At 33.6% G+C, this 26,293-nt stretch overlaps 1 protein-coding gene across 1 annotated transcript; it reads right to left on the bottom strand.

The window, feature by feature from the left end:
- Positions 1-19,135: 19,135 nt before the first annotated feature.
- LOC143585287 (uncharacterized) lies at positions 19,136-25,306 on the bottom strand. The gene is made up of 6 exons (XM_077067106.1): positions 25,276-25,306; positions 20,991-21,083; positions 20,654-20,901; positions 20,252-20,584; positions 20,070-20,165; positions 19,136-19,465 (listed from the first exon to the last, which is right to left on the bottom strand). Exons 2-6 carry the CDS (start codon positions 21,079-21,081, stop codon positions 19,460-19,462), a joined length of 774 nt encoding a protein of 257 aa, XP_076923221.1. The 5' UTR covers positions 21,082-21,083; positions 25,276-25,306; the 3' UTR covers positions 19,136-19,459.
- Between the last annotated feature and the right edge of the window lie 987 nt (positions 25,307-26,293).

Here is a 26,293-nt window from a genome sequence, read left to right as displayed (position 1 = left end):
TAGATATGTTAGTTGAACACAAAAATTTTAGCGTATGTGTAAATATCCGGTTATAATGCACATGTGTATTACATTATATACTAGCTATGTTGATGCATCTAATTATTTTAGATATGTTAGTAGAACACAACAATTCTATCGTATAAGTGAATATCCGGTTATAATGCATACACATATTACATTATGAAATTTAGTTATAATGCATATAGGTAATCATAAAAGAAGATGAAATTTCAAAAATGCTCGCTTACATAAATAATTCATGCATACACACTTATTCATCGTAACCAAACGATGATGTTAAAATTTTAGGAAAAGGCAAAAGAAAATTGACAACGTGTAACCCGACAAAGATAATTAAAGTCCTAATAATGGGTAACGATGTGTGGCCAGAACGCATGATAAAGAAGTTAACATTGTTTATAACAGGGAGTAAAAGTAAAAAAGATATTTTATATTACAACAAGTTCGGTGAGTTACATTTTTATTTGTTTTCCTTTATTTAAAATGCAGGCGTTTTTTTATGTTGTTTTAATTTTACAATTCAGAAGAAACAGGGGCGAGACAAATATGAGGACGTAAAAGGGGGAGTAACTCAAAACAAAGAAGATTGTCGTACCTTGAAGAAGCCAATTCATCTAAATATAACAAAAATGACAGCTTTGTGAATACATATTTTTGTAACTATGACATTACGTATATTTCACAACCACAAAGACAACGAGGGCGTTTAAACGCATATAGATTTAAACATGCATACGACGATGTCTTTGAGGGTGAATACTCTATACCCATTATAAACGTATTGCACAAATGCGTTCCTGCGTATTACACTTTTTTACGGATCTGGTGTATTACATATATGTACTAAAAATGTATTACATATATACAGTATTGGTATACTCATGTATTACACATATATTCGGTTATGGTTTATGACATATATGCAATTCAAATGCATTACATATGTGAATTGCGGATGTTATACATATATGCATTGCTATTATCTTGAATACATGCATTATTGGTGTTGTAATATGTGGAAAGCAAGCCTCGGGAAGGAGAAAAATAGAAAGAAAACGTGTATGTCACGAAATACGAAATACGGTTGTCTACACACTAGTTGTTAGAAGGCGTTAGAGGCCTATAGGAAAAACAACGTGATGTTGTTCGCAGTCTGGTTCAGGTCGTACCCCTCAGAACAAGTTGGAACTATGAACCCGTTGTCGGGTTAACTAAATTAGTTCATGGTCAAGTCAGTTTCGGGTTAGTATTTTCCATCAGATAGTTACGGGTCACATCTGTAGAACTAGTCAAGTTGATCGATTTTTATGGGATATGACGTTAGAGTTGGAGACCAAGTGGAATTTGAAGTTTTTTGTTGAAATAGAGGAATAATATGTCAGTTTAGCATGTGAATTATGTGTTTATTTAATAAAAATAGTGTAATTTGTTCCTTTAATTAGTACCCTTCTGCAATTGGAATATTGAAGTTGGAATAAACAAAAAAAAATCATTTTTCATGGTGTGTCAGCGTAATCGGGATTGAACCAACACCCTTTAACATCAAAATCTCAGTCGATCAATTTTTAAGTTTGGATTTTATGTCGTTTTGCCTGCATTAATGTTAGATATTTCAAGTTTGGATGGATGGCTTGGAGTTTTCAAGTTTGAGTAACTCAAACTGCATAAATTTTTTTTGATAAGATACATTACATATATTTGCATATGTTCGCATTCATGCTGCATAAGAATTTTTGTGAACATAAAGTGGAGTTAATTGGCCTACTAGTTGCTGCAAAGTAACAAATTATCAGGCCAGGGCATGCAATTTGCTGCAAATTGTTGGTTAGAAATTCCAAGAAGCTAAATTGGGTGAATTTTCACCTATATTTCTCATGACATAAGCAAAACAAACATAACAAATTTTAACTAATTTAAAATGTTATATGTAATACACCCCTTGTTAGGGGGTAAGGATTTGCAGCTTGCTATATATTGTAGGTTAGAAATTCCCATTTAAAGCCCGGTTTAAAATGTGCATTATCTGCAGATTGATGGTAAATCTGGAAACCATAAAAACTGTCTACTCGGCCCTAATAACCCGTTTAAAAAACCAAACCAACCCATTCATTTCTAGATTTTAAATAAATGAATATAGCCCTCCATTAAAGACCCAACTGTAATTAAAAAGGTACAAAATAATTTTATTAAAAAAAGCAGTAAAAACCAATGTTATATAAAATCTATAAATTTATACACATCCAGTATAAACAAAACAGCCTAAACAAAATCAACTACAATTGTTTAATTACATTAGTAGTTTGACTTGTGTGTCTAACGCCTATGTTAACATATGCACACAAGTCTTCTGCATAATTTAAAATACAAGGTTGTCCATTTGCTAATTGATGTGGGCCCAAGTATTGAAGGCCGTGCTATTATGTTTCTGTAGGCCCAAGATCGCGCTACAAAAGGTAGCCCACGAAAACGGGCATAACTTGGCCCACGAAGCTCCGTTTCAGGCCCATTACCAGTTAAATCAAAGCTTGAGACGAGGAGCACGTTATGGCATACAGCCAATAGCGGTTTGACCCTTGTCCGAAGCCCAAAAACGACTCCTAAATAAAGTTATAGGTCTTTTTATGTTTTTCAGCAGTTTTTATGTTTTTGTTTTTGGGTTTGTGTTTGGCCCATGGCCCATTTTAGGCCCATTTCGTATTAGAACCTTTATTTATATGTTGGTTATGTAATTTGGAGAGACATACTTGAATTTTATAATAATTACTTTTTCTCTTCATTTTCCCTGACCTTTGGGTGGGATTTTTGGGGTTTTGGAAGCGTATCACGGGTATTCATTGAATCAACGTTATTCGATCTTTATTTTCGTTTTACCGCTGCATCACTAATATCACCATTAATCAGCCTTAACTGGACAGGGAACACACTTTACAGTACCGATGCGACATGACATCGTTTGTGTGTATTTGTAGCGTGACGCATAGTTCCTCACCATGTATTAGAAAAAATAAGTTGCAGTCACATATAGTATATAAAAAGTTATAAATAGATAATAAATCTTTTCAAACCTGCTTAACATTGTGGTATTGCTCCTACCAATTTGGTATGAAAACAATTGTGGGAAAAATGTGTTTCGGGCCAAGCTAACTCTTACGTATATAAGTTATCATGTTGATATGTAACCTGACCGACACGTTTTCTAAGCCAATAAAATACATGTATCTGCAACATGCTTTGGCAAAATCATTAAAAAAAAGGCATCGACAATTAAAACAACTCCAAAACTCATATTTTAGTAACAACAAACCAACATGACATTTATTCTAACACCTGGTATGTAATCCGTAAACCACCGTCAACAACAACAAACAACAACACAAAATAGAAAAGGCACAACTTCTAAACCATTAAAATGCATGCATCTACAGCTAGAAAAAAAAATCCAAAGCAAATCACTTTACCTGAAACAAAGTTGTGACTAAGTCAGAATATTAGACGAATGAAGACAAAATATAAGCACAAAGTGACCACCCATCACAAAAATGTTCAATAATAGCTTCCAAGGGTTTGCATTTGTATGCAGCTAATATATATTACTTGAATACATTATATTACATATATGTAACGTTATATTACATATATGTAGCATATTACAAAATGTTACCGTGTTGATCAAATCCACCATATTGCAATTGAATAGGCAGATAGTGAATCAATATCAACAGATGAAATTAGATGAGCACTCCTATCAATCACATTAGCTACCTTCATCAAGTATCAACAGATTTTAACCAAGATTCGCCCAATTATGGAATTGCAATGTCAAATTTGCATGTAGAACACTCAGGTGAAGCAACACCTAATCGATTTAGTAGTAAAACAACTGTAAATCAATTAAAAATCATGAACGAGTAAAGAAGACAACAATCAGCTTACAAAAACATGCAATTGCAATGTTAAACGATTGAAATAATCGTTGATTAGGGTCTAGAATAACCGATTTGTCATGATTTCTGATTTTCATGTGCTAATTTCTGCTTGAACTAGGGTTTCTATTGGGATCGTTGAACAGAGGAATGTGGGTCAAACAGAGAATACCTGAGTTTTTCTCCATTTTTGAGCAATATACAAAAATAACCTTCTATTTAAGAGTTCTCTAGTTCTCTCCCTAGCAAGGAGTTCTCTCATGATCCTTCTCCTATATATATATATATGATGAGTACCATTACAGAACTGCTAGATTATTTAAAAGTTTGAAGGAACCGTTGAAAACTAACGTTTTTTATAAAATTCTTTGTATGTCAATGTTATTTGAGTGTAGTTTTATCATTTTTCTATATCTATATTTAAAATTACAATTTTGAAAATTAGTTTTTATACAGATCTATGTTTTGTTTTACACATATGTAAATTTGTTAGTACATAAATTTTACACATATGTAAACTTTTGATTAATATATGTAATCAAAAGAATTTATATAAAATATGATAAAACTATTATTGAATAATGTTAATACATATAAATCAAATTAAAAAAATGTTTGGTTGTTTAGAGTTCCTAAGAGTTCTTAATTTTTTAGAATACTTAAATGATAGCAACCCATATATATATATATATATATATATATATATATATATATATATATATATATATACACATATACATAGGGTAGGGATCCTAAAAGAACCCTTTGAAAACTGATAACTTTGAGCATCATTTTGAACCACAAAAAAAAACCTCTAAAAATATTTAAAAAATCATAAAACCAAAATAAACAAAAAATTTTAAAAAGTAAAAATACCAAAATTCTTACAATTCATTCCGGTTTCATAAAAAAACAAAAAAAAACATTTCGTATTATACACATGTGTATAATTTCATTTAATCTCTAGTACATTATCATTTACCTTAAATTGTACATATGTGTATAACATATGTATAAAATTAAAAAATAAGTATTACACATATGTGTTAAACCGATATTTTTTTTCAATTTTTTTATAAAACCGGGATGAAAAATAATTTTTTTTGGTTTTTTTACTTTTTGTATTTTTTTAAGAAGAGTGTTTTTTGTGGTCTAAAATGGTTCTCAAATTTCCCAATTTCAAAATAGTTCAAACATGATCCTAATCCTATACATATATATATATATATATATATATATCAAGAGATTATATATATATAGGGTGGGGTTATCTCTTGATATATATATATATATATATATATATATATATATATATATATAAGAAATATTTAAAAGCTCTCTGGTTGTTCTAAACATCCTCTCAAACCATCAGATTGTTTTAATTGTAAATGGAAGCTTTTTATGTTTTTTACCCGAATTCACGGGTATAGGTCTCACCAAAACCAAATAGCTTTTAAACAGGTAACATCTCATATAATTAAATATTAATCTTATCAAATATTGATATGAAAATCCTATAAAATATGGATATAATAAAAATTAATATCAAATTAAAAAAAAATGATACTCACTCCGTCCCGGTCACAGTGTCTTAGTTTGAAAAACACAAGGTTTAAGGTAGATTAAATTATTATTTTTTTTGCTTACCAAATGACAATAATTGTCACACTTCGATTTAGGGCCTAGGCGTGGGAGCAATAGTTGGTTCATGTTTTTTAAATATATCAGAGTTGCGGTTATTTAGCGGGAGTCTTTATTTATAATAAAATATTAATATATATTTTGAAACATTAATTTATTTGTAAACCCTTTATTTATAATAATAAAATATTCAACTTATTTGAAAAGCTTCTCAGATAATAAATATCCAAGTGAATAATTTATAAACATTGTTTAAATATTGTTTGTAATATTTTAATAATTAAAAAATGAGTCATCTCTACCTTGCGAGCATCTAACTCCATGAGTGGTTATAACTCCCTGCTACATGTGTTAACTTTATTTCCTGAAATGTTGTAAAAATACGTCAGCTATATGCTAGTGAATCGTTGACTCTAAAAACATTTAATAAATCTTTCTTTGATTGACATGATAGTTTTCTTGAACAATCTCAGCAGAAACGTCTCTTATTTCTGGGATTGGTGCCATTGCCATACACACACAATTATGGTTCTCTGGGAACTGACGCCCATTGGAGAACTTTTATTATAATCTCTAGTCTGCGGCCACGTAGCCTTGATTGAAAGACTAAATAAATTATGTTTGGATCCAGACACATGTGTACTCGGTCTGAGTTACTTTTATTTTCAATCTTGTAAACTTAGGGATCACGTCATCCCTTAAATCTTTATGTTAGAGATCACTTTATCTCATATATATTTGACTGACTTTGTTTAATATAAACAACCTGTTAATCTTGACTGATTGAAAAGGTTTAACGTATTCACCTGTGATTGTCTGTTCTGAATGATGTGGTGATCTCGTTTGAAAACACTTATGAATGATTGATTGATTAACCTATAATAAAACAGGTTTATATAAATATTTGGATCGTCTCTTAATCCGGCTACAGACCTTTATTTTGATTTTGATAGCTTTAAACCTTGATTAATCATTTGTTTGAATAAAATATTTTGGACATAAATTCCTTCTTTTTATTTGCCAATCATGTGTTATGTTTCTTCTCAAAGAAGAAATATCTATGATATGTTTCTTCTTCAAGATGAAACATCATTTGTATATAACCTTGATATATAAAATCTTATGTTTCTTAATTATGAAAAAACACTATTTTTCGACTATACCCTTTATAGATAAAAGCTTATCTTTCTTAATCATAAAGAAATATTATTTTAACTATATTCTTATGTATGTGAATGTTTATGTTTCTTAACTATGAATAAACTATATTTTAGCTATAACCTTTGTTTATATTTATTGTATTTCTTAATTGTAACATCCTACTTTCGGTTATTATAATAAAAAAATAAATTTCGTTATTTCATAGTGGGTCGTTATCGGTTTAGATAAATAGAATACGAGTTGGGCCATTGCTGGGTAAATGAATATGGGTTATGGACTTGGGTTAGGAAAGAAAGAAGGAAAGACCATGGGCTTAAGCCAATGATCCATAAATATATAAACCCTTAATATCCATTTAATTCTCATTCACATATATTCCATACACCACCCAAAACACACACTTAAGATTTCTCTCTAGCCTCTCTCTAGCCGAAATCAAGAAGGAAACCGAGCACCGACCTGAGGTAATGATAGTTTAATATTGTACGAGCCTAAACCGTTAGTTATAGTCGCGTAACGACGAGCCGACACCGTTAAACCGTTTAAATCACGAGATCCGGGTGGAATTGGGTATAAACCGAACCTATGATGAGCTTAGGGATCACCCTAGCTCAGATCTGGATCAAACGGGGCGAAAAACGGTGAAAAACGAGTTAAAAATCGTTTTTCCGGTGATTTCGCGTTTTTCCGGAGGCTTTCCGGCAATGACGGCGCCGGAAAAGTAATACGAGGTTAAGGGTATGTCAGGTAATGTTCTGACATTCCCTGACCTAGCCCTAGTTCGCTAACGGGAATTTAGCGAATTAAGGGTGATTCGTTAAGTAGATTCGCTGAGGAAAGATAATGAGCTAGCCTTAGTTCGTGTCCTGATTCGTTAAGGAAAAGATAACGAATTAACCCCCCCCCCCATTTCGTTATAGCCATTCGTTAAAGGAGATAACGAATTAGAAGGTCCAATTCGTTACTTGAACTGATTCGCTATGTGGACTGGTTCGTACAAGGACGGATTCGTCAGAGGTCCAGTTCGTTAGAGGGTTCAGTTCGTTACAAATGACCAGTTCGCTAAGATAAGTCAATTCGTTAAAGACTGAATAACGAACTAGAAAGTTTAATAAAATGACAGAATGGTCCCTGGACTTAGAAAAGAATGATTTAATTACAAATAAGCCCTTGAACTTTTAAGTAACATATTATTCAATGATTCAAAATGCTAATGGAAAATGTGTTAAGACAGTTAATGGAAATAAAATTTTTCCAAGCTGACCTGGCTCGACCCCAGCCAGGGGCTCTGCCCCTTGGACCCTGCTAGGGGCTGCCGCCCCTAGACCCCGTTGCCAGGGGCGCTGCCCCCGGACCCCCGTTCGTTGTGGGTTATATAAAGATAGAAATACAACATGAGTAGTAGTAGTTAATTGATACATGTAAATATTATACAGTTAGTCGTGCACAGCTCAAGAAGGGAATAACGATTAACGGAGAGCGTAACTGGATTCAGGTGAGTTTCTAGCCCCATTATGTGTTATGTTTTCAGGGCTGTGTGCATACTCAATATGTTTGTTAATACGCTTATCCTAAGAGATAAGTGTATGCCTTATGTGAATAATGTGAATGTATGAATGATTGCTTGATGGTACGTGAACGATCTTCGGATATTGCACGTACTGTCAGGTTGTAACGCTATGTATAAGGTAAGTATGATACGTATGCTTATGTGTATGAACGTGATAATGTTAATAAAAGAAGGAAAGGATGGTTATATGGTTGTATGGTTACGAAAAGGGTACCGAGCCCTAATAATACTCGAGGTATGATGTATGGTTGTATGGTAACGAAGAGGGAATCGAACTCTACTAATATTCGAGGAAGGAGGGTACCGAGCCCTAATAATACTCGAGGAAGGAGGGTACCGAGCCCTAATAATACTCGAGGAAGGAGGGTACCGAGCCCTAATAATACTCGAGGAATGTAGGGCGTAATGCTCTTTATAACATAAGATATGAAAGCAAGTTAGTACAAAAGAAAGTATGAAAGTATGATTGAAAGGATATAAGTTTATGTGTATTGTATAATGTATGATTAACTAGAACTCACTAAGCGTAGTTGACTTTTAGTATGCACGCAGGTGAGTAGGATGAGGCAGCTCGCTTGAGGAAACACATGGCACTGAAAAAGAGGCTGGCATCGGAAGACTCAAGACGTTTAAGTTTAATGTTTTGTTTATTTTGAAAGACAAGATGTTGCTTTAAGAAAAGATGTGTTTTGCTATGAAATGTTTTACGAAAGCTTTTATATTCCGCGAATGTTTTAATTAACTCTGATATTTAGAACTGTGTTTATGAGTAAATCCAACACGAAAGTAGGGCTACCGGGAACGGGGCCTTACATTAATCATAAAGAAATTTTATTTTAATTATTACCTTTTAATTTGATCAAGGTCTAGGCTGTACCCCTGACTAGGGTCTAAGCCATAAAAATAATAAAATAATAACTTAGGCAGAACTCCTACCTTACGCGAGTATTCGGAGTTAATACACGTAAGCTTGTATGAGCACCACTTCTACTCTATATCGCGTACAAGAACTTAAACCGTCGGAACTTCGGAGCTGGGCACGTGCTACGAGGTTGGCATGCAAAACAATGCTCGGCACACAAAACGAGGTTGTGTATGTGTGAGAGAGAGAGAGAGTAAGAGTGAGATTTTGGTGTGAATAGAGTGTGTCGTGAACCCCTTTTATATATAGCTGATTTTGGGTCCCAGAGCAATACGTGATGGACCCTTCCCCTTAAGACGCCGCGTATCGCGATGGCAGGAAAAAGGCACATGGCATGATGACTCAGCCCTAGCATCTGTCACGTGCCACCCGGATGCGACACATGTTGCTGAGTCATAATGGACCATCACGTATCGCGATGGTCTTATTCTTGGACTAATCGCGTATCGCGATGGGTTCCTAGATTCGAATTTTCATTTTTAATCCCTTGTCATTTGATTCCTTGTCACGTCTTGCTCTTGCTTTCGCTTTCCAAAAATAATAAGGCAGCTCTCAAGCGGCTCGTGACTATGTGAGCGTGCGAAGTGCAAAGTGCGTCATCAAAGCGTCACATTGCACCCTTCGCCATTCGCCGTCGTCGTCGCCTCCGCCATCATCTTGGCCCTCGTCCTCGCTCGTGCCCGTCGGGTGCTTCCCACATTCTGCTAGGACCACTGTGTGCATGCTAGGCATAAAAGAATATTACTATGGAAATTTATCTCTTTATAAAGAGCTTCCAAATCTTTTTCACTTTTAAAGTGGGATTGAGTTTATTTTCCTTATTTATACCTATGTGCAATGCTTCTACTTTCTTTCATCTTTCCATGTGGGATGAATTCTCTTTTTCCATATTCTTAACATGGGTTGAACTTATTCATTAAATATTTTTATTTCCTTATGAAATATTTTTTATTTCCTTAATTAACTTTTCTTATTTCTTACTTTGAAGAATAATTTTGATCCTTCAACTTTACTAAGTTGTTAAATCTGGATTAAATTTTTGGAGATATTACATACTCCCCAACTTGGAATAAATCTCATCCTCTAGATTTGCTATGAGTGATTCCTTGCTTATCGATTTACGATCAGATTCTATCTAATTTGTTTCTTTGAGCTTAACTCGAACTGCTTGAATGTTTGCAATTCATGATTTGCTGTTAACTCACACCTTTGGATGATGTATTCAGTTAATAGTTCAGAATATCATAAGTAATTGTAAATTGCTAAGCACAGTGGCCAATTGTGTTTAACTATTTACCTTACCTTTTGTATTCTAAACATTTACTGATATTAACTAGATTGCTTCTTGGATTCAAACTATCAAATCCTTTTAATTTACTCATCTTGATAACTTTCAAGATATCTATACTTGAGTCACGTAATCCTTTGCTTCATGATCTTGACAGATTCTTTCTGTTTTGGTTTATCAGTTTAATTCTTTGAACTTTCAAAGTTTGGATAACTGATTTACTTTGAAAAGACATGCTCTTATGTCTAGTTTAGTTCATCATTCTCTTTGTTTCATCTTTCTATAGATGATAAACTATATTAAATATATAGTCTCTTGTATATCAAAAATTTTTAAAATTTAATTCTCTCTTTTCTTTTGAATTAGCATTCTTGTGTAAAGACACTATCTATATGCTAATATCTTTCTTTATATACATTATGGATTTAACTACCCTTTTCTTGTTACAAAATTTCTCGTTTAAACGAGTTTACAAGATGTTTACAAGAGTTAACTAAACTATTAGTTATTTCTAATGCCTTTGGAGTTTGAACATTCATTTGGCATACTCTTGTTTATTTCTATTTCTGATTGTCGGATGCATCTTATATGTTAAACATATTTATCTTTGCATTTCCTTTCTTAGAACCGCTTCCAGTTGCGTTGCTTGTCTCTTCCAAATTTATAATATTTTATGATATCTATGATTATTATTTATATTATATGATCCACATAATATGTGTGTATGTGAGTGTGTGTGCAAGAGAGGGTGGCCCACAAACAAAGTCCATTGCAGATATGGGATTACAAACTTGGGGGAGGGTGGACGAGCACCACAGTGGAGAGGTTTGTTTGGTGTGGTCTATGAGGATAATAATAGGGAAAAACAAAGAAGTTAAATACCGTCATTTAAATTACCTTTTGAATAAATTAAATAAAATGTTTTTTTTTAGTTTGTTAGGATTAATTTAACAATATGATATAACTTAAAACACACTATTCGCAATATCATATGATATGATTTTTGTTTCAACCGTTTGCCATGTGTTTTTCAAGCATGCTTATTTTTAGTCAGTGTTTACCATTTTACTTTCAAACACTTAATTTTAATTCGTTCAAAGGAGTTGTCCAAAACATCTCATTTTTCGTTCTTCTATTTCTGGCAAGTTGAAAGCCGAGTTACCAAAGTTATCCTACGACGAAGAAGCTAAAAAAAACTTTGTCCTTTGAGATAGCTTTTATGGTCGTATTAATTAGGTGAATGATGTTTTAGCCACAATCGAAATGAGTAAAACCTTGTATATTCACGTATGTTGAATGAGTGCTATGGGATCTTCCATCTTTGCATGCCCAATCGTTGAAAAATAAGCTCAAAGTTTTCATATGGGACTAAATATTAGTTAAGCAGTTATAGTCAATTATTGATTACTAAATAGATTTCGTTGATTGGTTAAAAACATGCTTTAACGGCTTTGCTATTACGTGGTCTACATATCATATACTTAGGCCATATGTAGTGGGGCGACAAAACAAGAGAAATGGGGCGATATTTGAGGTGAACACCGCTCCCCTGGGCTACAAAAGGGGCGATTTGATGGGGAGCGACATATTCTTGTCCGGCGAATTGTTGTGGAGAATAATATTAATTTAATATGTTGTGTGTGTTATATATATACATATATATATTATTATTATATTACTATTTGTAGCCCCTACATCATTACACACCAAAAACAAAAACCTACCATTTGCTGACTGAGCGCCACATGACGTAAAACGCCCCATTTTGCAGCCCCTCCACTACACATAGCCTTAAAGGGAAACTCACCAGACCTATCTTCTAATTATTTATTTAATAACATAAAAGTTTAACAAAAATTGGTGCAAGAGGAAACATCCGAAAACCAATATTCTTTGTAATTGTCGAATAAGCCAAAAAAAAATTATTTTCCTAAATGTATTTGTATATTTATTATTAATGTGTTAATGACGATTATAAAAAAAACTGTATTATTAATTGTTAATGTGATAATGATGATCATAAATCTATACTATGTTATTGTTAACGTGTAAATGGTGATTATAAACTATATTATCACAATAGGACAAGTCATTTTATAAATAAAATAATTTTAGAGTTTTATACCGTGAGTATAAGTTTGACTGACCTTAGAGTCGTTATACACATTTGTGATTTGGCTCATTTTTATTTTAAACAAGCTTTTTATTTGCTTATTATAGATAAGTCTTTATAGTTTGTTAATGTGAATACTAAAAAACAAATTAACGTCTTTAAATTTCTTGGAAGATCGCTAGAAGTTATACACAAGTGAAAAAGAAACTGCTTGAAAATTGTTAGATCAATAAATTCCATGCTTTATTGTGACTTTTCATACAATGCTCCAAAAACAAACATCATATTCAAAGAGTGTTAGTTCAGACGTTATTAATCTTCTGGTATCAAAAATTTGGATAATGTTTTATCCTTTTTAAAATAGATGGGTTCAAGTCTCGTAGTTAATAGAAAAAATATAACTAAAGAGTAGAGTTAGATAGTTTGTAATTTGTCGTTTAAAAAGAAAAAATTATATCAATTTTGAGTTTACATCTTAAGACGATTTTATTATAAGGTAAACATCTTTAATGAAGTATATCGTTTAATGGTTTGTTTGGTAGCATATTAATGATTAATTTAAGAGACTACATGTAAAACGTCAGCACAAGGAGTGTTTGGTTCATTGTATCGAAATCTTTGAATCGGTCATGGAATCTTTTACCTGGTCAGATTTATAAACATGCCGAATGGAGCATCTTAAGTGGTGTTTGTTTTTAAAAAAAAAAAAAACTTTGTGAGAGCTCTTCTGCTGCATCGTGTAGACATAAGTTTCTGCAAAGTGTTTGTTTTCTCGTAAAAATTTCATTAAAAACATTTGTGCAGGCTCTTCTTGGAGTCAATTTGGCCTAGCCTCTTTTTACCTTTTCTAAGATCTTTCTAACATCATAAACTATAATTCTCCTTCGCAGACTGTCAACCCTAGTCACCACCTCTCGCTCCTCCACCGGTCGTCTCCCCTCCATAGTTTTTACGAGGTAAAATTGCTAAGCAGTTAATGCAAAGTATGGAATGATTGATTTAAAAATATATTTTTATGGTTTAATGAATATTATTTTAGTGTTGTATAACTATTATTTAAATTTCAATGTTCGAAAAACTCTTTTAGTTTAAAACATTAGCTTGTTTAAATTTTAGTTTATTTTAGCAGTCTACAAAAGTTAAAAAACAAACAGCTTTCTTATTACCAACTGCAAACATTTGGTCCACCTCTTCTGCTACGTTTCTATAGAGGTCTCTGCGCTTCTACAGAGGTTTGCCGACGTGGTCTGCAAACTACAGAAATTTTATTTTTTAAATAACAAACTGCACCTAACCCTTTTAATGGCTGAGGTGGTGGGTTTCAAACATTCCCTAAGTAAACTATTTAGTAATGTACCAGTAAGGATTTTAAACATATATAAAGTATTATATGCAAGGTTGTAAAAGTCGCAGGTGGAACCCTAGATAGCTGACTGAGGAGTTGGGTGTACTCGGAGTACTCAGGGAGTACTAAGAAAGTACTAGGACATGATAAATATAAAAAAATTCATTTTTGGATATTATATATATCAAATATCATAAGTTCCTAATATTTATAACAAAATATGTGAATATTAATATACGTAGGAGAAATACATTTTTAAATAATAAATTATCATAAAAATTGCTAACCATTAATTAAAAAAAATTATGTTTGTTCTTTAATATTATAGAAATACGAATTATGTTTTATTGTTCAAGCCTATATCAGTCTAGGTTCACTGACATAGATGTGATTCTAGCTAAGTATTAGCACCTTTGATCGATTCTTAATAATTATGCGGAGTTAAATAAATTCGCATCGGTGACGTACATTATAGTGAATACTCAGGGAGTGCTCGACCTTGTAAACCTACTTTTATGACATTGATTATATAAAACTACAATTTTTTAAAGACAAATGTATTTCTTATTCATAAAACTCGAACCCGAAACTTTTAGATTTATTAAGGGATATCGGGTATTAGGGGTGAGCAAATTAACCGTCATAATCGCAAACCGAACCATAATCGATATAACCGAACCGATTTTAACCGATAACCGATATAACCAGTGGGTCGGTTTAATGAATTTGTGAGTACCGCCATTTGTGGGTCGGTTTTGGTTAATGTTAATTCCAAACCCGCCATAACCGAACCTCCCCATTTATGTAACTAGTAATCGAGAAATAAGGGTTTGGAAATTAGAAGTAGTGCATGAATAGGATATTTTTACACTTATTGTTGTTACATATTAAAAATTCTCAACACCAACTAGGATTTAGACCAATAATATTGATAATATTGGTTACCATATTCATTCCATGTTTCATAATTGTCATTATGAAATTCCATCCAAATTATCATTTCAAATAATTAATATGTCAATTAGATATGTATATTACATAAATTGCAGTAAAAAGAACAACATATATTTGAATTTCACAATATAGTTAGCGACTATTCAGTGTTCGCAATCATGCGGAATGATTGCTTATTCTGGTTGCGGTTAAACGACCCATACCGACTCGCTATAACCGATTAACCGCAACTACCATGACCGATCGGTTATGGTTATAGTTATCTATTAACTGCAATATTGGTTACGTTTATGGGTTTGACAAAAACCGTCCCAACCCGGCAGATGCACACCCCTATCGAGTATTGACTCAAGCCACCAACACAAGGACATACAAGTATACAACTCTATTCAAGCATTAGAATCTTCACGTGTAATTCATGGGTGGGCCATGTGGCTGTTTGTTTGGGGCCATTTTAATTTTAATTTCTATTTATTAATCACTGGCGTTTCACCCCTAAACTTCGATCAAGCTATCAACTTTAAAATCTTTTTTTTATGATTTACGTATCAATTTTTAACTTTAATAGAATTATTATATACTTGAACTTCAACAATTTTCTTTTCTTTGTATGATTACGTATCAATTCTAAACTTTAATAGAGTTACTATATCACTGAACTTTAAGAAATTCTTTTTCTTTAATGCATTTTAGAAAGATTACTCGTATTGGCAAGCTCTACATCCTCATACTAAGTATTAACAATGTTTTTTTATTATAGATTCCGAAACTCCACTATTAGAAAACATATTTGCAGTGCGTGACCAAACGTATTGTTAGCAAACATCCGATTTGTAGTAATAATTAATTATATCTATAACTAAAATGGTAAAAATAATAATACGATAGATTGCGTGAATTAAAGTTTTATGCTAAAAATAAAATAGGAATTAAATATTCATTCCATATTCTCATTGATATTAGTTGAGCATATATGATGATGCCTTCTTTTGGTATTGCTTTATTCATATATTATTTGACTCAAATCTTTGCAAGAAACCACCACGACTTTGCTTACTAAAAGCAAGTTCAAAATTTTCTATGAAATTAAGGAGCTTTTTCAAAACCCGTCACCCGAGTCATTAGAAGAGCTTACTGATACAGAGACTTCATTCAACATGTTTATAAATCTTGATTGATTGATAGGCTCCATGATTCATTAAGAGGTTTATGATCGGTGAGCCAAACACATTTCGGTGTTTATTCATTCATAGATAGACTCTTAATTGAATTATCAAGAGACAACCAAATAACCCCTAAGTTATATAAATATTGCCCGATAAATATTATTATAATTAGTTTAATATGTAGCTGCTTGTATAATTACTTTAAGAATTAAAATTCTAATATAATTTTATTCATATTAGCATAACCGAATAATTAAATCGTAACCAAAATAACTATACCGATTAAGAACAAAAAGTCGTACATAATTTGAATTCAAATAAAAGGCAAAACTGATCCTACTGAATATAAAATTATTGTTCTTCGGCGTCGTTGAGTTACTGTGCACGACCCGCTAAACTCTTTTTAGAAACGTAGCAGCATCGGGAGCAAGAGACCCAAATGTATCAAAAGCAAAAGGAATGAAGACGTGTTAATTCTCCGCACACGCCTTCTCATGCTTAGCAATTTTTCCTGCTTCTGCCTTTAGCACGGTCTGCCTAGCAACAAACCCGGTGTCCCTAAGCCCGACAAGAGGGGACACCCCAGTAAGATCAACACAAGCATGATTTTTAAGAACCAATGTTCGGATATGATTGTGTTTTATCTACATTTTATGGTTCGGTTATTGTTAGTTGATTTTAAATAACCCAGGAATGGTTCGGATATGTTCTTTATCTAAGTTTTAGGTTTTAATATTTCAAAATAATTTAAAAATTCATCCTCATCCATAGTCGACAGTAACAATGGTTAACCAAATTACCGAATCACCTTCTTTAAATTTAATTAACTGGACCGTTTGAAACCAAAACGACGGTCATGAAAATCTGAAAACCGAATATTGATTGTTAATTCGTTTTTAACCAATAAACAAAAATTAACCGGGCCTCGCCATGTGAGTATACCACTAAACATTTTGAAGAGGAAAAAAGGTACAAACTATCTTTAAACGCGAGATAAATGACTTGGAAGTTTCACAGAAATTATACACAACTAATAATAAAAAAAAGTGCTTGATAATTGTTATAACGTAAATGAGAACGAAACTACTTCACTCATTTACGTGTTAAATGAAAACGAAATCAAACATGATAGTCAAAATATTCTTTTTGGAAACTAGACTTAAAATTCATTGTAATTAATTAGGGAATTTGTCAGATTTTTATAAGAATAAATTGCAGAAATCATTCATGAGCTTTACATTTGCCAATTTTATCCCAAAAAAATAAATAAATAGATATATAAAATCATTTGTACGAGGTTTTATAAATTTTGTCACTTCCTTCCAATTCAATAACTCCATTTATCTTTAACTTTAAGTCAATAGAATTTTGTCATTTATATGTTTCTAGTTTATTTGTAAACACCGTCTAATAGACGGAGTTACGTATCAGATGAAACTGATAATATTTGAAAAGTCTCAATGGTTCATATAAAAAATTAAAAATAAAGAAGAATACATTTTTGAATATAACTAACAAATAAGATCAAACCTCGTATATTACTCAAACTCATATAGTTACTCCTCTGTATTAACTCGTTTATTTTTATGTAAATAAAATAAAGATATAAATTAGATCTTTTTAACAATAAATGGTGTCTACAATACTTTGCTGTCACTTCTTGCAAGTGGGAGGTCCACTTAATTGGACATTCAACTATTCAAGGGCCAAACACCATACTATTATTTGACCATTAGATTTTAGTGGTTCTTTCAAAGTAATTTCTAGGCAGCCACATCTTTTTCAAAGCTAGGTCTTCCTATTTCATTTAATTAACATACTTTATGTTACAATTTAAAAACTTATTACTTTATAATGAAACATATAACATTCTAAAACCATATGTTCAATACGTAATCAATATTATGTTAAGAACTATAAGAACAATACAAGACACTTGTTTGAGTTAAATGATAAAATATAGCGACAAAGAGAGTTTAAGACGAGTATATGACTATATAAACGTGTTATGTATCGTGCTAAAGGAGTAGATATAATTGTTGGAGTGGTCTTTAAGAGTCTCTAGTCTACCGGTTATGTTTTTGAATGTTTATAATATGCCCCTATTGAAATTAAAAAATAATAATAATAAATAAAATTAAGGATACCCTTATTATTTACACACAAAAAAGGGTCAAAGAAACATGATGACGTGTCATAGAGCATAATATGAAAGGAAATAATTTTCTTTTTGGTTCACACACTAACCACCATAGTATTCAACAAAACGGTTGATCACCTAATACATATCTTAGTAAGCCTTTTTGTGAAAACAAATACTATATGTACCATGTACACATACACGGACCACACTATAACAAATCAGACCTATCCCGACAACTATTTCTGAACTTTTCCCGACAACATGTAGTTGGTATAACTCTAAAATTTCTATCCCGACGATAAATAGTCGGGAAAAGTGTTGTCGTCATAGCTTCGTCCCGAAAAAACATAAACTCTTTCCCCACTACATGTCGTCGGGATAAATATTACAAAAAACATTTTTTAAGAAAATGTTTTATTCTTTAATAAAAAGATAAAAAAAATATTTTAATAAAATATTAAAATCTTATCCCGACAATATGACGTCGGAATAGTAAAATGAATAAAATAATAATAAACTCTATACCGACAACATTTCGTCGGTATATATTAACGAATAAAATAATATCAAACTCTATCCCGGCAACATGTTGCGGGATTGACTTTAATATTATTTTATTCATTTTACTATTCCGACGACATGTTGTCAGGATAGAGCTTAAAATTATTTCATTCAGCTGTATTTTTTCCGCAGTTTTCCAGATTTCGACCTGCTTTTCAGCTAATTCCAAAACACCAAAATCAAAATCCATAATACACAATTAATAAACTTAAATTATCCAACATCAAACATACCAAACATATGACATTCGACCCGTCAATTTGTTCAAAAACAAAAAAAAAAGAGTTATCCAATTGAAACACAACTAAAATGCCATTGACTTTCATCTTCGCTTTCATAAGGTCGATGTTGCCATTGTTTCTTGGCATCTTCAAGTTTTTTGTCAAACTCTTGTGACATTTTTGCAAACATCTCTTGCATTTGACTTTGTTGTTGTTGTTGAAGTTCGGCTTTTAAACGTTCTTGCCAATCTTGTTGTGATGGTCCGGAGGAAGATCCAAATTTAGGTGCAACAGGTGGTGTCGCCTTTCTTGCAATTCGTCCAATTCCCCGTAGATGCCCGCGTGATTCACCGAAAACATTTAGAAAAACTTGTGAATCGCAATAATCATCCGATCCATCATCAATTCTTGTTCTTTCCGCTTTAAGTCATTCCTAAAAAAAATAAACGTAATACATGCTCATTTTGGCCCGAACACAATTTAATTGACCAAAATATATAAGTTTTGGTAGAAATGGGTAATTTTGACCCATTTGAACCAAAACTTGCATATTTTTGAGTTATTTAAAGTGTGTTATGCTCGTTTTGGCCCGAACACACTTTAGTTGACCAAAATATATATGTTTTGGTTAAAATGGGTAATTTGACCCATTTGAACAAAAACTCGCATATTTTGAGTTATTTAAAGTGTGTTATGCTCGTTTTGGCCCGAACACACTTTAGTTTACCAAAATATATAAGTTTTGGTAGAAATGGGTAATTTTGACCCATTTGAACCAAAACTTGCATATTTTTGAGTTATTTAAAGTGTGTTATGCTCGTTTTGGCCCGAACACACTTTAGTTGACCAAAATACATATGTTTTGGTTAAAACGGGTAATTTGACCAATTTGAACAAAAACTCGCATATTTTGAGTTATTCAAAGTGTGTTATGCTCATTTTGGCCCGAACACACTTTAGTTGACCAAAATATATAAGTTTTGGTTGAAATGGGCAATTTTGACCAAAATAAATACAAGTAGGTCCGAATTACTTACAAAGTCTAATCGTGCTGCTTCGTTGACCCATTCACCATCCTTTTTGCGGGTATCCTCAAAACCCTCGATATAACTTGTTTCTTCTTTGTTTTTGGTCTATATATATTGAAAAAGTTAATACTAACCCTTTTTGCATGCGGTTAAATTTGCATGTCTTTGTATAACAGTAACATTGTTCTTACCTGCATCCATCGCTTCTGTGTGTAAGATTGGCTCCCGTGGCAACTCACATAATGGTGTTTTTGTCGGTTTCTCTTATTTGCTTCACATCGGTTTAGGTATTTCTTATCTGAGAAGAGCTTATCAATCAATTCAATCCAACGATCCTCGTTAAAGTCACTTGGAGGACATAGTTTAGCGAGTTTGGTATTGTCACGTCCATCTATGAAGTCAAAATGAGTCTTTAACTCACTTTTTCGTTCCGTATAAGCCCTATGGCATTCACGGTTGATTATAGCCTCAACTTTAATCCAATGATCTTTTTCTATAGTGTGCGAAGCAAGATCAAAATAATGCTGCCAAAATAAATACTTAGAAAACATATAACAATATATTACAAATATAACATTATAAAATATACTTACGTATAATTCATCCCATAATTGATATTTATACGTTGGAGGAACACTATCCCAACCTTGATAGTACATTGGAAACTCGTTCCAAATTGATGTCGAAATGAACCTAATAAAAGAAGATTGATTTTCTCCAACAAACTTGCCATGTTTACCAACGAAAGCAACTTGAAGATCCAAGGGCTTATTGCCATTTTTTTCAAATTTATCCATCAGTTTCTTATTGCACCCCCTACCTCGTGTAACTTTGGGTATGGCTACAATGATACACATATAAAAAAGTTAGCAAATTAAAAATATAGTTAATTTTAAGATATAATGTATTTAATTGAAACAAATAACTTACATGAATCGCATCTCGAAGGGACCTTACGTAGGTCCTTGCGAGGTGGTCGATTACCACCATCTCCCCCGTGTGCTCGGGCCACATCTGCCATTCCTGCAAAAATTACAAATTCGAGATGTGCAATGAACATATAATAAGCAAAAATATTACATTTTAACAATGTTAAGAAATATTTATATTAAGCATACATTTAATCAGACTCATTACTATCATAATATGTGCCTAAATGGTTATCGGGGTTGTCTTGATTTCGTCGTCTTCCTCGTATGAAAGGTTTGCTTCATCATCATCATCACCATCATCATCATCGTCATCATCATCGTCATCTTCCTATTCTTTAGCATGATGATGATGATCATCATCATCATCGTTGTCGTCGTCGTCGACATCATCATCAACTAACATCGGGATAGTTGAACTAGGCTCACCACCATCAACACGAGTCGTTATCCTGGGCAAACAGCCTAAGTCGACGTAAAGGTTACAATGATGTGATTGAGTTCCCCGTAAGACATTTGTTTCATCAGCCAAGTAGTAATCAGATCGTTCACTTGATTCACCAACTTCACAGTCTGAGTCGACAGCCAAGTTATAATCAGATGATTGAGTGTCATGCAATACATCTACCTCATCGATGACACTCATACTTGGATGGTCCCAAAGTTTTCGATGGTGAACATATTCCACAACCTTGTCGGTGGTTCGAGAAGGATCTTGGAGATAGAACACCTGTTTGGCTTGTGTGGCTAAAATATATAATTGATCATCATACCAATTTTTATTGGCATACCATTCACGGCTCACGTCGATAGTAGTGATATTGTCTTTCTTTTTTGTTCTATTGCCTGACGTGTTGAACCATTTACAACGAAAAATCACCACAGAGTACCTATTTAAATATTTCAACTCCAAGATATGTTGGTGCATAATGTCAGTAGTTCAGTATCTAGTGTTTTGTATGTGTCTGTAATTGTGTTAGATTGTTTGTTTTGGTTTTGGATATTGTGTCACACAAGTTCGCCTGGGATGTAGGCGAACTTGTAGACAAGCGAAGTTGTGACAACTTCCCCTAGTCTGTTAGGCGAAGTTATCGAGGATTATAAAACCTCACTTCGGCTTGGTTTTTGGCAGAGTTTTTGGGCAGAACGTGTAAGTGATATTCGAGATCACGTGTTGAAGAGTTGCAATACAACGTGTTTATTAGTATTGTAACGTGGGTTTGTGTATCGTCTCAACGTATTATATATCTTATGCTCGTATCGTATTACGTGGGGATTCCACACCCTCGTGTTGCGAGATACTCCTGTGTAGATCCGGCTTGGAACTTACAAGTGGTATCAGAGCCTTAGGCTCTTATGCTATGGTTCGAGATCTGCGTTTTGGTGTTTCTGGCACGTTTCTGATGTGTTTTTGGCCGAACAGCCGCCGTAGGCGAAGTTATTGGGTTCAGGTGAAGTTGTCGCTTAAATTTAAGGGTTTAGGCGAAGTTAGTAGCCAGACGAAATTATAACCAGGCGAAGTTAATGAGGGGCGAAGTTGACTTTTAGGCGAAGTTTAAAAAAAAAAATTGATTGCAGTTTTCGTCTGTATGGCCAGGTGTACACGATTATTGTGAGGCCGAAAGTGTTGTTCCGGCAACGAGTGAAACTTGGTACCTCTTGGTCTTACGTGTGAACAAATACGGGTCAACTCTGGATATGGAGTTGAAGTTGTGAATGGGATATTGATTGAAACTGGATATTGACACATATTTGGGTGTTTGTGGGCAAAGAAATTGTTGTTGTTCGAGGTTGACCAACTGAAGAAAGTCAAATCGAACTGAAGGTTTTCGTCATTACTGGATTGCGGTCAGAGCATATTATTTATGTTATTTTCAAGGCGTTCGAGAATTGGACCCTGTTACGATTTTGGAATAAGTTGGATTTAATCGGGAATTAATTTGTTTATGTTCTTGATCGTTATCCATGGTGATTGAAGATGCTTCGGATTAATTAATGGTCATGTGTGTTAGATTCTGTCAAGGTGGTTTTGTGATGAAATTGATCACTTGATGTTGAGTAGTTGAAGATTGAACCTTATCTTACTATACAATTCCGACGTGTTGGTGAAGTTGTGGAGGGAGCCCAACTTCACGTGTTGGTGAAGTTAGAAGAACTTCACGTGATTGGTTGAGATGATCAATTAGGCACGGGGATGCATGCATGTCAAAGACCTCGATCGATATAGTCGGAGGAGCTTACACTGAAGGGGAGATCTGATATGGAGACGTCGGGTGATTGGTAGATTTGTGGAGCTACAAGACAGTTTCAGACACGGCTGGTTGAAGACAGGATGGATGTTGCATGTATATGTGAAGTTCAAGTTTGAAGATCACAGTGCAATCGAATCCTACAAGAAGAAGCAAACAGAAGATCATCAGTTAAGAGGGAGTTTGTTGGTGCATGCTTTGTAACAGATGATCTTTTGTGTTTGTTAGAATTGAGAGCAACGGTCAAAGGGGAGTCTGTTGGTGCATTTTGTGACCGTCGCTATGCAATTCTGACCAGCGGAGACGCCATAGGCGAAGTTAGAACAACTTCGCCTACAGGCCCAAGCCCAAGCCCGCGAAGTTGGTTATCTATATATATGTGTGTCTTGTTTAGGGTTTTGTATCCAGAAAGTCAGAGTGTTTTGTGATCAGTTCAATTGTCTAGAGAGAAACAGAGAGGGAGAGTCGTGTGGGACGGCCCGAGGTAGAGCTCACCTCAGGTCGGCCGTGTCTTTGTTTTTGTTCGGTTTGTAACGTGGTTTGGTTATTATATAAAGTATCTGCAGATTCGTTTATTCGTTCGTGTGTTTGTTTATGTGTAATCATGTTCGTCATCTTCTACACCATTAAACGAGTCTAGGAGGATTCCGCACTCCTAGACCTCGTGCGGATCTCGTATCGATCAGCGACGCCCCGGGGGGACTTACAAGATCCTCTAGTTGACCATACCATGTACTACCATCTTCTCCAATACTAACCACACCACTGTTTTGAGTAGTGCGCCCAGCCTCACGACGATGTACAACAAATCTAACACCATTCACTATGCAAGCAGTGTAAGAATGTGCACTCAACGGACCATGTGCCAATGCCTTTAATTCTTCGATACTCTCTGGAGACGTAAATGATGATGAAAACAAAGATTTATCTGCTTCATACTTAAACCATGAGAAAAAGTGTGTTTTCAAGTCTCGCCCGGGAAATGTAGATTCGAATTCACTAGATGAAGGACAAAAGGTTAAAGTTAGTTTATCATATAACTAAAATGAAGATTAACAAAATGTAAAAACTTACTGCTTATAGGCGTTAATTTCATCACAGTTGTTCAGTACAAACCATCCTAATGATTTTGTCTCCTCCATATTCATTGGTTTGAATACACTTTTTAGCTTCATAGTGTGAGGCTTGAATATTTTTCACTTTCGGGAATGCCTCTCTTAGAAGCTCTAAAACTTGGTCAAACGAACTATCCGTCCATTTGTTGATGACTTTAATCTGCATCATTTTCGCTAGGAAGTATAGGGAAGACATCCCACTACATTCCGGGTATAAAGGGGTATTGAGCCCTCAAAAAACTGATCAAATTCCTTGTCTAAACCAATTCCACCAGCTTCATCTTCATTTATATTTGTATACTGCTCAGCCATAACATCATCAATCAAATCAAACATCTCATGATTTGTTGTTGTATGAAGTGTTCTTGGAGCTTTTCTTGGAGCAAATATACCAGCAACTTCGTCGTTATTAGGAAATTTCTCACCGTGACAATGCCATATCCGATACGCTCATAGAAATCCACGGGATCTACATGATCATAAATCGTTTTCAAATCTTGTCTTTTTTATATTGACACAATCTTTACAAGGACAACGAGCTTTGCCTTTACTATCGACATGGTTTTTGGCAATAATAATAAAGCTTTTTAAACCATTAATAAAAACAGGAGAACTACGGTTGTCCAAATCAATCCAACTCTTATCGATTGTTGACATAACTGTTGATATTATCTAAAGAACAGTGTATATTACAAAACTAGTTAGTTATACTTACAAATATTAATAATAATAAATATTTAGTTTCTTAGCATGTCAAATATACAAGTATAAAAAGTTCACCTACCCAAACCAAATTGTGAGCACCAAACATTTAAAGTTCACATTCATCATATTTGAGTTGTGAGCTAATAGTGTATATCAACAATAACAAACAATTGAGCAAAAACACCCTAATCTACAACATAAGGTATAGAATACTCACTTAATAGAGGTGGATTTGGGCTGCGTAGCGGAGATGGACGGCGGAGGTGGACGGCGACACAGGTGGACGGAAATGGCGGAGACGGCGACACAGATGGATTTGGGATGCGGCTTCGTTTGAGGTGGACGGCGGAGGTGGATATATTGTTCTTATTTATGGGTTTTATGAGCTGAGTATAAGAGGATTAGTGGCATATCAGAGTTTTTATGATTTTATATCCACTCATCCTATCCCGACAACAAATCGTCGGGATAAGGTATTATTTTCCCTTTTTGGTTTTAAATATTATTAATATTATGAAACGGCGTTGTTTTGTCCAACCTATCCCAACGACATATTGTCGGGATAGAACTCCCAAAAATAATAGCGGGCATCTTCCATTAAGGCGGGTAACTTGACGTATTTCCCAAAAATATAAACCCTCTATCCCGACAACATGTCGTCAGGATATGGTATTTAATTTTTTATTATTTCTTTCTAATTTAAGACGGTTTTAAAGAAAAGAAAAAATAAAATATAAACAATCTATCTCGACGACATGAAAGAAATATTCCTAGATTTTGTATGCATACTGAAAGGTGTAATGAAAGAATGCAATCAGAATACTACAAGGTTAACCTCTATATGTATGTATGTATGTATGTATGTATGTATGTAACATCTCTATGTATGTATGTAACCATCTCTATATATGTATGTATGTAACCAGCTCTATGTATGTATGTATGTATGTATGTATGTATGTAACCATCTCTATATATGTATGTATGTAACCATCTCTATGTATGTATGTATATGTATGTATGTATGTAACTAGCTCTATGTATGTATGTATGTATGTATGTATGTAACCAGCTCTATGTATGTATGCATGTATGTATGTATGTATGTATGTATGTAACCATCTCTATGTATGCATGTATGTATGTAACCATCTCAATGTATGTATGTATGTATGTATGTATGCAACCATCTCTATGTATGTATGTATATATGTTTGTATGTATGTAACCATCCC

The sequence above is a fragment of the Bidens hawaiensis genome, unplaced genomic scaffold, assembly GCF_021521415.1.
Source record: "Bidens hawaiensis isolate Kalapana, Puna unplaced genomic scaffold, B.hawaiensis_p1.1 tig00033794_1, whole genome shotgun sequence".
Taxonomy (NCBI): Eukaryota; Viridiplantae; Streptophyta; class Magnoliopsida; order Asterales; family Asteraceae; genus Bidens; species Bidens hawaiensis.
The sequence above is the reverse complement of the archived record's forward strand: the minus strand, read 5'-3'. Positions and strand labels throughout refer to the sequence as shown.

Coding starts and splice junctions, on each gene's coding strand:
- LOC143585287 (XM_077067106.1), bottom strand. CDS start 21,081: ATGGCAGATGTGGCCCGAGCACACGGGGGAGATGGTGGTAATCGACCA. Junction 20,902..20,990: donor CCCTTCGAGATGCGATTCAT/GTAAGTTATTTG, acceptor GTATCATTGTAG/CCATACCCAAAGTTACACGA. Junction 20,166..20,251: donor CACAGAAGCGATGGATGCAG/GTAAGAACAATG, acceptor CAATATATATAG/ACCAAAAACAAAGAAGAAAC.